Below are 15,268 nucleotides of genomic sequence, written 5' to 3'. Positions count from 1 at the left end.
GAATAGGAAGGGTTTGGAGGGATATGGGCCAATGCGGGGAAATGGACTAGAATAGGTGGGATATCTGGTTGGCATAGATGAATGGACCGAAGGGTCTGTTTCTGTGCTGTACATCTCTAATACTCTAAATCAGAAGATGATGCCTAAAACACATAATCTCCAACAAGACTAGCTAAAAGCCAGTTCTTGGCCACAGTACTCTCAAGTCAATCCGCTACCTGCATATTTGGGGTAGATTGGATCCTTCAAAGCACGGGGCAGTATGGTGGCTCAGTGATTGGCACTGTTGCCTCACAGTGCCAGGGACCTGGGTTTGATTCCAGCCTCGGGTGACTGTCTGTGTGGAGTTTGCACATTCTCCCTGTGTCTGCATGGGTTTCCTCTGGGCACTCCGGTTTCCTCCCACAGTCTAAGGATGTGCATGTTAGGTAAATTGGCCATGCTAAATTGCCCTTAGTGTTCCGGAATGTGTATGCTAGGTGCATTAATCAGGGGAAAATGTAGGGAAATAGCGTATGGGAATGGGTCTGGGTGGGATACTGTTCGGAGGATCAGTGTGGACTTGTTGGGTGAAATGGCCTATTTCCACACTATGAAAGCAGATGGACCCTGGTTACATTAGTGATGGATCTCGAAGGCCTTCTGCAGAAATCCCACTGGAAATGCTCAATAATAGTCTATTGTCTGCATTTTAACGTGATCCAGGTTCTGTTTTTTCATCCAACCTGAATTCACTGACCTACGTTGGTTACCAGTCTAACATCCTTGCATTTGAATTTCTTCATGGGATACGCCTTCTCCAATGCCTTCTCTGTAACCAATATGGCCTCTTGTACATTCCCCCATTTCAATCCTGCAACTTTGGCACTTCTGATTTCAGTATTTCAGATGTCAAGTTCTGAAATTCTCTCTGCCCCTTTAGTTCTTCCTTCAAGTATGATATTCCTTGAAACATAACACTTTGCCAAGTATTTTTCATCCCTTGGCTTTGTGTTAATGAGGTCCTGGGACATGTTATTAATTAAAAATGTTGTGTAAATTCATGTGGTTGCTATTTGGTGCTTCAAATATTTTATTGGCAGTCACTTGCAGATAGCAGTCATTTTCCTGACACCATTAACATTGCTACATTGAAGAAGCTGATTATGAAGTTTAAAAATATTATATCCAAGCCTTTCAGCTTTCTTAAATTGATTTGTTCCAAGAAAACAAGCCATCTGCCACCACCATATCTAACACCAGTGATCAGAACGGAGGCTCATAAACCCTGCAATCTCTCTCTCAATGTTCATAATAATGCAATAAGTGTTCATGTTTAATTAAGCATTGAGCTAAGGCTTCATTCCAGTTGGTGAAGTTCATGTATGAATGCTTAAAGCACTCGTACAACATTCCATGGCATGCTATTTTTAACAGGCATTCAGCATCGTTTAAGATAATCAGGTTAACACCTGCCCAAAATAGCACAAACAGGAATGTAGCATCAAAACATTAGGCCTTCATAAGGGAATTTTTTTGTCAGAATTACACCCCTATAAACTATTTGTACAAAATAAGATACTGAGGGAAAAGGTGCAAGGTGGTGTCTTCATGACACTTCTCCAATTACTGGTAAACAGCAGCTAATGTCTCTCCATGCATCTACCTTCTGACCAACTTATATGATTCTTTAACCATTGTGAGAGAGGCAATAGACTGAAAATATATTATTAGGTCTTGTTTAGTAATAGTTTGCCAAGAGGTATTACAGGGTACATAAATGGCTGGCAGAGTATGTGGCTTGGGTTTCCTTGTGAGGAAATTAAATCTTCTTTTAGTAGTTTTATGATATGGTCTACACCCTTTAATGGAATTTAATCCTTGCGACTCAGTGTCGAAAGTCCTTATTCATTACAAGTCTGTTTGTTTTTTTCTACTGTACCAATTGCATGAAGAATTGCAATGAAGTTTGAGCTGCCTCATCAACATCTCAAAATTTGCATGTCTCTCTAATTGTAATTTGGATTGTGAATGTTTTACATTTTTAGGTGTCAGTTTGACAGCGATGAAGGACTGTTGCCTTGGAGTTAGAAAATGGAGCTGATGCTTCACTCCAAACCTTGAACATGTAAAGTTAAAGATCACACAACACCAGGTTATAGTCCAACAAGTTTAATTGGAAGCACACTAGCTTTTGGAGCGCTGCTCCTTCATTAGGTGATAGAGGAGCGGCGCTCCGAAAGCTAGTGCGTTTCCAATTAAACCTGTTGGACTATAACCTGGTGTTGTGTAATCTTTAACTTTGTATACCCCAGTCCAACACTGGCATCTCCAAATCTTGAACATATAAGCCTGGGAATGCCTGGTGCCCTGCTTTGTTGGCATGATTGGTGGAATGGGGACCTCCCTTAGTGTCACTATCCAGTATTCTGGACATGGGCGATCTCTTGCCAAACTGGCACAAGTTGTCGGCTGATGCCAGTGTCCATCAGTGGTGTATCCTGACCAAAAGCAGTTGACACTCCTAAGGCAGAGAACAATCCCACAGATGGTACAAATGACCTGATGAGATCATTAAAAAAAGACTCTTCAGGTCCCATTGAAGCTACATTGACTAAAGAAGGTAATCCTGGAGGAATTCATTACTCTAATGTAATAAATAATTGGATCACTGTGAAGATTTCATGGAGGCCTGAGCGAGATCTTTTCTAGAAAATAGATTTTCCAGGAAAGGTTAGAAGTTTTCCAAACGCTGATGCATGATCCATGCCCCTAAACTGCAGTTTCAAAACCCAGGTCAAGATGTCGCAGATCTTGGCAGAGTCAGGATTGACCTAGTTTTGCCATCCTCCTGAGCCCTAAGCACAATTGATCTTTGTACCTTTTCAGATATTCCTGAGCCAAAATCTAGGGATGTAAAATGATAAACAATTAAATGGTTCATTTGTAAATGTTTGTTGCTTTTCATATATTGCAATTAACATTTAAAACTGAGTAGAATAATGCTGCAGAAAAGTGAGTTTTCTTATGGAAAGGTGTTGGAAATGTTTGAGATGTTTCTACAGTTGTTCCTGTAGGTTTACCCATTGCGGTTTTTCATGTTTGGTGTGTATAATTTAAATTTTTGGTGTTTATTTTTAAGTATCACACCTGTTGACCTTTAGATAGTTGACTGATATTTTAATGGTTTAAACAGGCACATTTTAAACAATATTTTCTATCCCTGCCATAATCCCAAGTGATGCTTTAGTGCAATAGAAAAGAAGTGCCACCTTGTCACAAATAATGCCTTCCAGATGAAACCCCATTTCAAGAGGAGAATGTCAGAGGGTTCACCAGCTGACCAGAATGACATTCCATCCTCAACTATTAACACAGATGAATTAATTAGAACAAAGAACATAGAACTTTATGCAAAGGAACGGGCCCTTCGGCCCATGATGTTGGGCCAAACATGATGCCAAATTAAACTAATCCTTTCTGTCTGCCCTTGGTCCATATCTCTCCATTCCTTGCATATTCATGAGCTTATCTAAAAGTCCCTTAAACGCTCCTACGTATCTGCCTCTACCACCATCCCTACTAGCACCTTCCAGACTCCTACCACTCTCTATGTAGAAAACCTTGGCCCTCACATCTCCTTTGAACTTTCCACCTCTTATCTTAAATGCATGCCCCCTGGTATTAGATGTTTCACATCTGGGAAAAAAGACTCTGACCGTCAACCTTATCTATGCATCTCATAATTTTATAGACATATATAATTGCTGTTAGCGGGGTTTTCATGCTTACCTCTGCCTGACAACATGGATGATGTGGCGACTGGCTGCTCAGCTGAAGTGACAGGCAGAGATTTGTTTATTATAACAGGTTTTTAAAAGGTTTTAAGGAATATGATCCAAAAATGAGTATAATTATTTTTGTGGAGTATAAAGGAGCATGCTTACTCCTTCTGGCCTATAAACTAGATTTGGCCTTTGATGCATTTTCTACTGCCTATTATCAACATAATCTCCATCCAAAAACCTGAGTGACAGAGCAAGACAATAGTCTGGACTACAGTGTCTCTTGGAAACATTGCAAAAGAATCTGCATGAAATGAATTATTTTATAATTACTTGTTTTTTCAAAAAATGTGCTCTCTTCACAATTACTAGATACATTTTTCTTTTGAAAGCAAAGATGGTTGTGAATTCCAGTTGAAAATTAATTAGTCTACTGTAACACAACAAACATTCTACTATATACAATGTTGTAAGGCATGTGCTTCATTCAAATTGAAGCAATGGATTTTTGAATTACTTTTGGTTCAGGAAATACTGTATAATGAAGGAGTGATTTAAGAATCCAAGCAACTCTTTATTTGAAGATGTCACACATAGCTCCATAAGATATTCAAGTCCGAGATAACTAAGTTGCAATGTCTAGGCAATGTGTTCTGCAGGCAGCCAGTCACATCTAATTACATTAAGCTTGAAACAGAATGTCACTGATTCTAACATGTGCTTTTTCAAGTGAGGCCAACTATTACAAGGAGGGTGGGTGAAGGTCAGTTTGATAACGCTTGTAAACAATAAGTCTGACAGTATCTGTTGTCTATCAAGTAGCAGTTAACACAAGAATTTTACCCTTCAAATATCAGTTTGGGTAATATAAAATATTCTTAAAAATTAATATGTTGGTTACTTCCACATTATGCTTCAACAGAGCAATCAGAAACATCATTTCTTCCCTAAACCTCCCTCTCTCCCTATATTGCTCTCCTGCTTTATGACCCTCTTCAGAACCCAGCTTTGTCAAAACTGTTTGTCAATCCTCCCAACTCCTATTTTCCTGGCTCCAAAGCAGTTTTCCATTTTCTTTATGTGTGAAGTATCTTGGCACATCTCTTATGTTAAATAAGATCAGTAAATGAATTTCTTGTTATGCATGTATGAAATTCCTCTGTCTTTTACATTAATTGAAAGTGTAAAAACCATTTAAAATATCAGACATTATGCTTCTATTGATTCTGAAATTACATTGCAGAATTTCAAACTATAATGATTGGTAATAGTCCTTGTTAAAATGGCTCTTTAAATGTAATGAGGAGGAATAATAAAATTTGTACTTGTAATTCATTCAACTTGTACATGAAAACCTGTAATTAGACTTGTAAAAGTCTTGCCTTCCATGGCCTCAGGATGTCCCCAGGTGTTTTGCAAGCATCAAAACACTTTTGGAAGTGCAGTTGCTTACCTCACCCAAACAACTTTATTAATCCATCTCACTGCAGTCAACTATCTCTTTGCTAATTACCACTAAACTAAATGGACATTGGCATTGATTCCCAATCTTTATCCTAAGTCATCAATCTAACCTATTTTCTTTCATTTGAAAGGTATAGAGACGATGTCTATATTGATCAAACAAGTGAACCAACCAAGTACAGGATGGATAGCTACTACGGAGTTCACTCTTTGGAAATTAATAGGTGAGTTCACTCAGAAATATAAAACACATTCAAGGCATCCTGGTAATCATAATGGATTGTTCTTGTATTTCCGTAGAATCATAGAATGATACAATCCATCTGCTTGTGCCAATTATTTGGTAGAGGTTTAAAAGTCACCATTGAATCTGCTTTCACTGTCTTTTCATTAATGCATTCCAGCCAGAGCACCTTGCTATGAAATACTTTCCTCGTGTCGTTTCTAGTTCTTTTGCCTGTTCACTTAAACCTTGATTACTAACCCTTCCCCCTCTGGGAAATAGCTTATCCTTATTTATTCTTTCAAAACGGTGTATGATCTTGAATAGAATGATCAAATCTCTTCTTAACCCTTGCTGCTGAATGTTGAGAATGTGCCAGCTTATTGAGTCTCTTCACATTCACTGAAGTCCCTCATCTCGACCACCATTTCAGTAAATCTCTCCTGCACCTGACATCCTTGTTTAAAATCTGGCTCCCAAAAATGAACAGTATACTTCAGCTGAAGCTTAACCACTCTTTTAAAGAGGCCGGGGATAACTTCCTTGCACTGTATCCTTTTCCACTTAATTTTTTTTGTAAAGTCTAAACTCCCTTTTTTTTTAAATCAGCCTTCTCAGCTTGGCCTGTCATTTTCAAGGATTTGTGTACCTATACATGTTAAGATGGTACTATTGCTGTTTAATTTGCCTTTCTTCATTCATCTAATGGAATGGGCTGAAGTTAATGCAGCCCGTCTAAACAAGAAGCATGCTGGGCAGGCCCCACTTCACTGCAGGAGAATCAATGCAGATACCATAGACCGAATGCAACAATCCTGTGGTTCTGGGAAAGGGGCATCTCAATAGGCTCACTGTCACATTTATTTTGTTGGTTTATTTCTGATCCTTTTTCTCATTTTGTGTCACCAGGAACATTTGAAATGATTCCCTGTGTTGTTATTTAGTGAAAACAAATACCCAATATCAAGCACTAAAGTAAAACAAAGAACCGCAGATGCTAGTAATAAGAAACAAAAACAAGTCGCTGGGGAAACTCAGCAGGTCTGGCAGCATCAGTGGAGAGAAAACAGAATTAACATTTCGAGTCTGGTGACCCTTCAACTCTGAAGCAAGGTCACAGGATTTGAAATGTTAACTGTTTTCTATCCACACATGCAGCCTGATCTGCTGAGTTTCTCCAACAATATTTGATTTTAGTCTCAAAAACAAGCAATAGTCTCCTTGTTCGCTGAGTTTAAGGTGAATCGTCTGGTCAGTTTGTGGAGGAGACACTCCTCAGTAATATGTATCATTGTTTGATTTTCTCTAGAAGTGCACAAGGTGTTTGTTCTGAGGTCCCAGAGGTGGAGGTTGGCTGCACAAATGGCCCTAGTTCATCCTGAACCTGGTTAAAAGGGCCACACTCACTGTGGTAATTCAAAGCCTGTCATTCAGTAGCAAGGGCTTGTCAGAAGGAATTTGCTAGTATGTTTCCCTGTTTCCCATTCCTTGATTCAAAGGATATATGTAGATCTTGCTAGGAGGACTGCTCCATATGGAGTATGAGATTGAAAAGAACTAGTTAGTGGATTGAAGAATTCACCATAGAATGATAAATGAAGTACACATGGATGGTTTCAACCAGCTGTGGGTTTTTACCAGTCAGGAGAGTGATGTTTGTGGAGACTGGAAACCAAGGGATAGGACCTTCAGGTAATCAATATTCTTTTTGTATTCACTTGAGGGATGAGTGGATGTTGCTGGTAACACCATTGAATGTCAAGGGGTAGTGGTTTGCTTATCTCTTATTGAAGGTGGTCATTGCCTGGATTTGTGCAACGTGAATGTTACTTGCTATTTCTCATCCCAAGTCTGGATATTGTCCAGACCTTGTTGCGTTTGAACATCAACTGCTTTCAGTATCTGAGGAGTTACAAATGGTGCTGAGTATTATGCAATCATTGGTGAACATCCCCATTTCTGAGCTTATGATAGGGAGGAGAAGGTTACTAATGAAGTAGCTAAAGATGGCTGGGTCTAGGAAAATGTCATCTAAGGATCTTCAGTGAATTTCTGCAGTGCATCTTGTAGATAGTCAACATTGCTGCCACGAGGAACATCCATGAGAGTGGATGTTTGTTGATGTGGTGTCAATCCAGTGGGTTGCTTTTCTCTGTATGGTGTCAAACTTCAGACTGTTGTTGGAGCTGCACTCATCAAGACAAATAGGGAGTATTCTATCATACTGCTGAGTTGTGCCTCAGATGAAAGTGGGAGGGAAACCTTTTGCCAAATGTTCACATTTTCAACTAGCCAGCAATATATATGTTTCTCTCTCAGCCTGCTACATGTGATTAATGGTGAGCATGTGAGGCTTAGGGCTATAGATGATCACCCTCCGCATACTACCATCACTCCAACAACCACTGCCAACACTTCTACCTGTAGGCATTTAGAGGACAAGGGTGGAAGCAAAGGAAAACCTATGCTAGTGAGAGGCAGGAGGTATAGCTGCAAGATGGCTACTTATCTCCCAATTAACATTTTCAAACACTTTTTTGGTTAATATTGATCAAATTCAATCCCCTTTACAAAGTGCCGTTCTTTCATGTTCTGAGCTGAGCACTGTACTGCATCACATCCATCTCCATCCCTGCCAATGGTGGGGTCTGACTGAAGCATGAGACACATCTGGGTGATTATCACTGCCCAGAGTCACATGAGGTGAATAAGCATGGAGAAGACACTGGATGTTAAAGAATGGTGATTGATATATATCCCAGCCTTCGGAAGAGAATGTGGGAAAAGCTCGTTTGAGGATTACACAGAGAAGAACACAGAGGCTGGAATTTTACAAATGCATCATCCTGAAGGCACCGAAAGCAGATGGTACACAATTCAGTAATGTTGGTTTGGGGAGATTCCCATTCCACTCACCTCTCATACTTTCCCAACTATGCAGGAGGTATTGGGTGTCAGTGGTGTTTTACCAGTGTCAGAGAATAACACTCATGCCAATATAAACCCTAGTGGCTACGATCTGGTTTGGTGGGAGGGTCCTTACTGTTTGGGCACTTGTGCCAAACAGAGTGCTAATCTACTCCCCACAGCAGAAAAGGCTATTTCTCCCTTCCACCTCCTGGCTAATCACAGGTCCTTTCCCTTCCTCTTCACCAATCATCCAAGGTTATATCATAGAGGCCGAACACCAGCTCTCTGACACCACATCAGCCTTCTCCCTTGACCATGACTCCACCTTGGCCCATTGCATTATCGTGTCCCACACTCAGTGAACTCATCGCCTCCTGTGATCTCCCCTCCACCACCACCTCCAAATTCGTAGTCCCTCGGCCCTACACTGCCCAGATCTACCTGTTCTCCAAGCCCACTACACTGGCCGACCCTTCGTCTCTGCATGCTCCTGTCCCACTGAACTCATTTCTTCCTACCTCGACTCCATTCTTTTCTCCTTGGTCCAGGCACTTCCACCTACATCTGGGACACAGTCCATGCCCTCTACCTTTTTGGAAACTTCCAGTTCCCTAAACCCCAGTGTTTCATTTTCACTATGAATGTGCAGTCCCTACACGCATTCATACCCCAGAGTGATGGCCTACAGGCCTTCAGTATTTTTCTCTCCAACAGACCCGTCCAATCCCCACCCCCACCAATACCCTCCTCCACCTCGCTGAATTAGTCTTCACCCTCAATAACTTTTCCTTCAATTCTTCCCATTTCCTCCAAATACAGGGGGTGGCCATAGGTACTCGAGTGGGCCCCAGCTACACCTGCCTCTTTGTCAGTTATGTTGAACAGTCCCTCTTTAATGCACACACTGGTACTGTTCTCCAACTCTTCCGCTGTTATATCAGTGATGGCATCGGTGCTGCATCCTGCACCCAGGCTGACAACTTCCACCCTGCTCTCAACTTCACTTGCTCCACCTCATTTCCCTCCCTCTCCTTTCTTGACTTCTCTGTTTCCATCTCCGGCAAGAGTTTATGGATCAACATTGACTATAAACCCACAGACTTCTATAGCTACCTGGAATATACCTCCTCCCACCCTATATCCTGCAAAATCTCCAAGCTGTTTTCCCAATTCTCTCGTCAGAGTAGATGTTCCACTCCCAAGCATCCCTAATACTGTCCCATTTCAAATAAAGTTTGTTTTTCTCCCCCCTCTGTCATCAAGACAGCCCTCCACTGCACCTCCACAATCCCCTGCTCTACTGCTCAACCACCCTCCTCTCACTTCCAAACATAATAAAGATAGGATCCCCCTTGTCTTCTCTACAATGATGAGATCCAACGTAGACTTGGTGACTGTTTCACCAAGCATCTTCATCGGGCCCATATGGGCCAGTCTGACCTCCCAGTCACTGCCCATTTCAATTCCCCCTCCTACTCCCTCTCCAACATTTCCATCTTCAGCCTCCTCCATTGCCACAGTGAATCAGACCAAAACATGGAGGAACAAAACCACACCTTCTGCCTGGGCAGCCTATAGCATTGACTTAACATTGAGTTCTCAAATTTCAAATAATCTTCCTTTCCAGCCCCATCTCCTCCCTTCCATTCCACCTACTGACCCTTCCTTCCAGCAACAACCAAATTCATCGCTCACATCAACCAACCAGGTCATACACACCATCTGTGTTCACATATCACTACCTCACCATTCTGCTACTCTCCCCCACCTCAGCATCCCCCCCGCCCTCCACCCTCCACCCTCCACCCTCCACCCTCCACCCTCCACCTTTATCTGTAGCTCCCCCTACCCCCACATCTAGTCCTGAAGAAGGGTTATATCTGTAATGTCGACTTCTCCACCTCCTGATGCAGCCTTGCTTTCTGTGTTCTTCCAGCCTCCTGTTTGTCTACTAACCCTCCAAGGCTTGCCTGACTGTCCCTAGCAAGACTGCCACATTTATCTCCCTGTCAATTACCTGCATGGTTCCTTGTTGTGTACTGACTGCAGTGACTATGTTCCTAATGAGCACTGTCAGGATTGGAGAGCTGCTGGCCCCCTGATTAGCCTGACTCCATTGGAGGTGGGAGATTCTTCCTTATTGCTTGGGTTGAAAGCTGCAAGCTCAGGCACTAATTGCTGAAAGACCATAAAATTTGGTCATCGCTTCCTGGGCCAGAACTTGAATTTACAGCTGATGGATAAGGCCATTACCTCTGCTTAAAATTCAGTTCAGACAGTCCTTTGTAATGCTGTACTGCATATCAGCTCCTGATTAATGAATGCTTTGCAAATGAGTGTTCTATAGTTAAAAGCACATGCTTGAAACCCATGTGAATTAGTCTTTAGTTGGCATGTGCTTTTGTGTTTGCTGTGTTAATTTTACTGGATCTAATTGGGTGCGTTCATTCCTTCTTTACAGCTTTTAATCCATCTTTTTTTCTTTCTGACTCTATTCAGTAACTGAAAGCGATGTTGTTTGTTCCTTTTGTTACAATGATAGTCAAAGGCATGCAATGCTCCCTCACTTTTTCCAATGTATGGATTTGTAGTCTGACTGCTGTGCTATGGCCAGAGGCTGTTCAATTCAGTTATCCAGCCAGAAGAACAAAGGAAAGGAACATAGGCATTGACCATCTGTGTGAATGACTGAAGCATTACTTTCAATCCTTAACTATAAGCCATGAGCAGTTCAGGTTGATGGAGGATAACGATGTCATTTTCCAAAATTTTTTTATTAACAACTTCTCTAAGGTTCTCTGAGGTTTCAGTCTACTGTTCTCTTCCACCTGACATTGAGCAATGAGGTAATCTGCTTCTCTCTTTTACATACAGCTCTGCTCAATCACAGCTGCCCTCACCAAAATGCTGAGCTGTCCGTGATTGGATCCCTGCTCCCTCGCAGCAGTTTAAATTCTTTTGGCTATCACCTTGTTACTAAGGCCATGTTAAGTTGGTGATTTGAAACCTTTCTAATTCTATCAGCACCAGCTTTACAGAGTGCAAAAATATCTGATATATAAGCCCTCATGTGAAAGCATGATTCTCTAATCTGCCACATGCAGCACTGAAAGAAAATAAAACATTTAATTCTTGCTTTACTGCTGTGGGCCAGAATTACCTAGAAAAATAAGGTTACATTTATTGTGTGCACTATTGCTCATAAATCAGTAACCCAGCAGTTAGTGTCAAGGAAGACCTAGAATATCAGTTGTGATTCACTCACATTGCTTGATGACTTAGTTGGCTGAAAGTGAATGTTTATATTCAACTTGTCTGTAATGCCAAGACACATCAGTGGTGTTAATACACATGTACTTCCCTGAAGAAAATGGCGATGATATCTGAACCTTGCTAACAATGAGATTTTTAAAAATTTGATGAGGCGAAAGTGGGTACTGCAGATGCTGGAGATGAGAATCAAGGTTAGAGTAGTGCTGGAAAAGCACAGCAGGTCAGGCAGCATCTGAGGAACAGGAGAGTCAACTTTCGGGTCAACTCTCCTGCTCCTTGGATGCTGCCTGACCTGCTATGCTTTTCCAGCATCTCACTTTTTGATTTTAAAATCAAAAATACACAAGATTGAACACTAGGTACCACTATACGCATGAGGCAATCTCACATGTAAAAAAAAAGAACTGTTTGTTTCAGCTTAAGGAAGAAAAGGTCTTCCTTAGTTTAAGACATAAAAAGATCCTTTCTATACTTGTTCTCAGCAGGTCTGCTCCTCACATTAATCTGGTTACTTCTCCTGTCTATATATCTTTATCCCTGGATGGGATAATTCATTTAAATAGCTATCACACTGGCCAATGAGTTGAAACTAATCCATCTGAAATTACTAACTGAGCAAACATCATAATGATAAAATTAATGCTAGTCATAGAAATATACAGCAGGGAAACAGATCCTTTGCCAACTTGTCCATGCCAATCAGATATCCTAAATAAATCTAGTCCCATTTGCCAGCATTTGGCTCATATTCCTCTCAAAGCTTCCTATTCATATACCCATCCAGATGCCTTTTAAATGTTGTAGTTGTACCAGCCTCCGCCACTTCCTGTGGCAGCTCATTCTTTCTGCGTACCACCTTCTGCATAAAAAAAGTTGTCCCATAGGTCCCTTTTAAATCTTTCCCCCTCACCTCAAACCTATGCCCTCTAGTTTGAGATTTCCTCACCTCTTGTCTATTTACCCTATCCATGTCGTCATGATTTTATAAACCTCTGTAAGGTCACCCCTTAACCTCCTACTTTTGAAATACATTTTCACAAGAGGAAAAGTGTTCTGAAGCATTCAAACCCTTGTGTTGTGAAGAAGTTTAGCTGCCATTTGTTCTCTGGAGGATGATATAATTGTTGTCAGTGCTATATGGCTCCTTATGAACAAAAGTTTTATTTGAAAATAATACATTAAGACAAAACTTTTCTTTGTTTTTCTCAACTGCCTCTTCCAATCCATCCTTTTTCTTTTTATTTACTTTTGTATTCAAATCTAACTTGACTCAATACTCCTTTATTTGATTTCATTTTTTATTGTTAAATATTATTGATTAAGGATAGGCTCCATTGTTCACTGAGGTCCCAGGTGCCAGTTGCCCTCACCTTGTTTTCATCAGTTCATATTTCCAGCAAAATAGTGGGGCTTGAAGTGGAAGGAAAACATAGCAATACTTATACAGTGCATTTTGTGAGATGTTCCCCCAGCAAATTCTGCAACAAGATGTTTGCCATCCAAACAGAATATTTGTCAGCAAAGGTGCTGTTCCACCACCTGCTGGTGAGCACTGGAATTAACTGACAACTGGCCGGGTCAGAATGAACCATAAAGCTGGATGTATTGCATGGAACAATGCAATTCTCAGAATCCCTACGACTTGGATGATTTTGAGTACTACAGGGTAATGGGATCCTAATCAAATTATTGTCTAGTAACACTAATCAGTGAGATTTTACCTGTTTTCCCTCTTTGGATTTGCCTGTAACTTAACTGGTAGTGTAACACAAACTGTCATTATTTGTTGAATTAAGGGCACCAAAATTTGCCCATTTCTTCTTGTAGACATACTGTGAGGTTAGTGGAAACAATATAAACTTGACAAAGCCTGATCTTTGAGGTATGTTCCTTGTGGAGGTTGAGCCTCCAGCCCTCCGTTACAAAGTAATTTTTGTAAAGGGTGAAGTACAAAACCAGGAACTCATTTAGAGTTAGAGTTTTTGTAATGTACAGCATGGAAACAGACCCTTCAGTCCAACTCGACCATGCCTACAAGAAATCCCTACCCAATCTAGTCCCACCTGCCAACACCTGACTCATATTCCTCCAAACCCTTCCTATTTATATACCCATCCAGGCGCCTTTTAAATGTTAGAATTGTACTAGTCTTTACCACTTCCTCTGGCAGCTCATTCCATATAGCTCAAATCCTCCAGCCCTGGCAACATCCTTGAAATCTTTTCTGAACCCTTACAAGTTACACATTTTTGTGATAGGAAGGAGACCAGAATTGCACACAGTATTCCAAAAATGGTCTAACAAATGTCCTTTACAGCAGCAACATGACCTCCCAACTCCTGTACTCAATACTCTGACCAATAAATAAAAGCATACAAAATGCCTTCTTCACTATCCTATCTACCTGTGACTCCACTATCAAGGAGCTATGAACCTGCACTCCAAGGTCTCTTTGTTCAGCAACACTCCCGGGGACCTGACCATTAAGTGTATAAGTCCTGCTGAGATTTGCTTTCCCAAAATGCAGCACTTCACATTTATCTAAATAAAACTCCATCTGACACTTCTCAGCCCACTGGCCCATCTGATCAAGATCCCGTTATAATCTGAGGTAACCTTCTTCACTGTCCACTACACCTCAATTTCGGTGTCATCTGCAAACTTACTAACTATACCTCTTATGCGCACATCCAAATCATTTATATAAATGATAAAAAGTTTGTTCTCCATTTCCTTGGCCATTAGCTGTGACTTTATAAAATAGGTATATATAAGTCTGGTCTCACTAGGTATAGCCCAAAACTATTCCTCGGTCACATGCTTCACTGTTTACAGGGCCTTTAACATGCAGGTCCCATAGGAATCTCTACAAACCAGCAAAAACACTTTTCTGCAGGTTCTCTCCTGAATAGGGTATATTAGTGCAGGCAGAGTGACATGATGCTCACATGATGGAACAAGCAGAGTCCTTCACCCCAGATTATCTGAAGCAGTATCCATTTCAGTCCAAGCTGGGAGTGCCTTCTAAATATACATGCTGCTTTTTAAAGCTTTTTGTTGGTATTTGTCTGTTGTACAGTTAAGTACTGATTAATGTGGTAGCGACTTTTACTTCATTATATGGTGTTGTGGAAGTCTTTCTATTCTGTTCCGGTTAATATGCAATTTTGTAATTTGTTACATCCCACTTCCTTTTATCCTTGGATCAGTCTTGAGTGGTTTTTGGTGACAGAATTTCATGGCAGAATTCCAGGCTGAAATCATCTTCTCCAAATGCCATTTAGATAATGATCGTTTTTAAGGATGTTTTCATCCTGGTTTTAAATGGATAATGTCTTCATCAAAACAAGTAATGAGTGGCTAATACCAATTTTAATTGTTTTGGATCCACGCTCAACTGATGTAATTTAACTGATCTGACGTATTAGTAAACAAATTATGAGTTATTCATGGAACAGGTGTTAATGCACGTGTTAACCTTTTTAATGTTTAACATTTATTCAAAAAGACAAATTTGCTCCTTTATTGAAAGCATTTTGGAAGAACTATTGAAAAGAACAATATGATGAATTATATACATTTTTCTCCTTTCTGCTTCTGAAGATCCTGATTCTTGGTAGCTTGTAATTTTAAG

General features: G+C 40.7%; 1 protein-coding gene across 3 annotated transcripts in view; it reads left to right on the top strand.

Annotated features, from left to right (window-relative positions):
• Window positions 1–15,268, top strand: part of myom2b (myomesin 2b) — a 121,229-nt gene that overhangs the window by 26,008 nt on the left and 79,953 nt on the right. For all 3 annotated transcript variants that reach the window (XM_072560725.1, XM_072560732.1, XM_072560714.1), the window contains exon 6: window positions 5,360–5,452. In XM_072560725.1, the coding sequence (XP_072416826.1) occupies window positions 5,360–5,452 (93 nt within the window). The remainder of the gene's footprint in view (window positions 1–5,359; window positions 5,453–15,268) is intronic.

The sequence above is a fragment of the Chiloscyllium punctatum genome, chromosome 3 (assembly GCF_047496795.1).
Source record: "Chiloscyllium punctatum isolate Juve2018m chromosome 3, sChiPun1.3, whole genome shotgun sequence".
Classification (NCBI taxonomy): Eukaryota; Metazoa; Chordata; class Chondrichthyes; order Orectolobiformes; family Hemiscylliidae; genus Chiloscyllium; species Chiloscyllium punctatum.
This window is presented reverse-complemented; position numbering and strand designations above follow the sequence as displayed.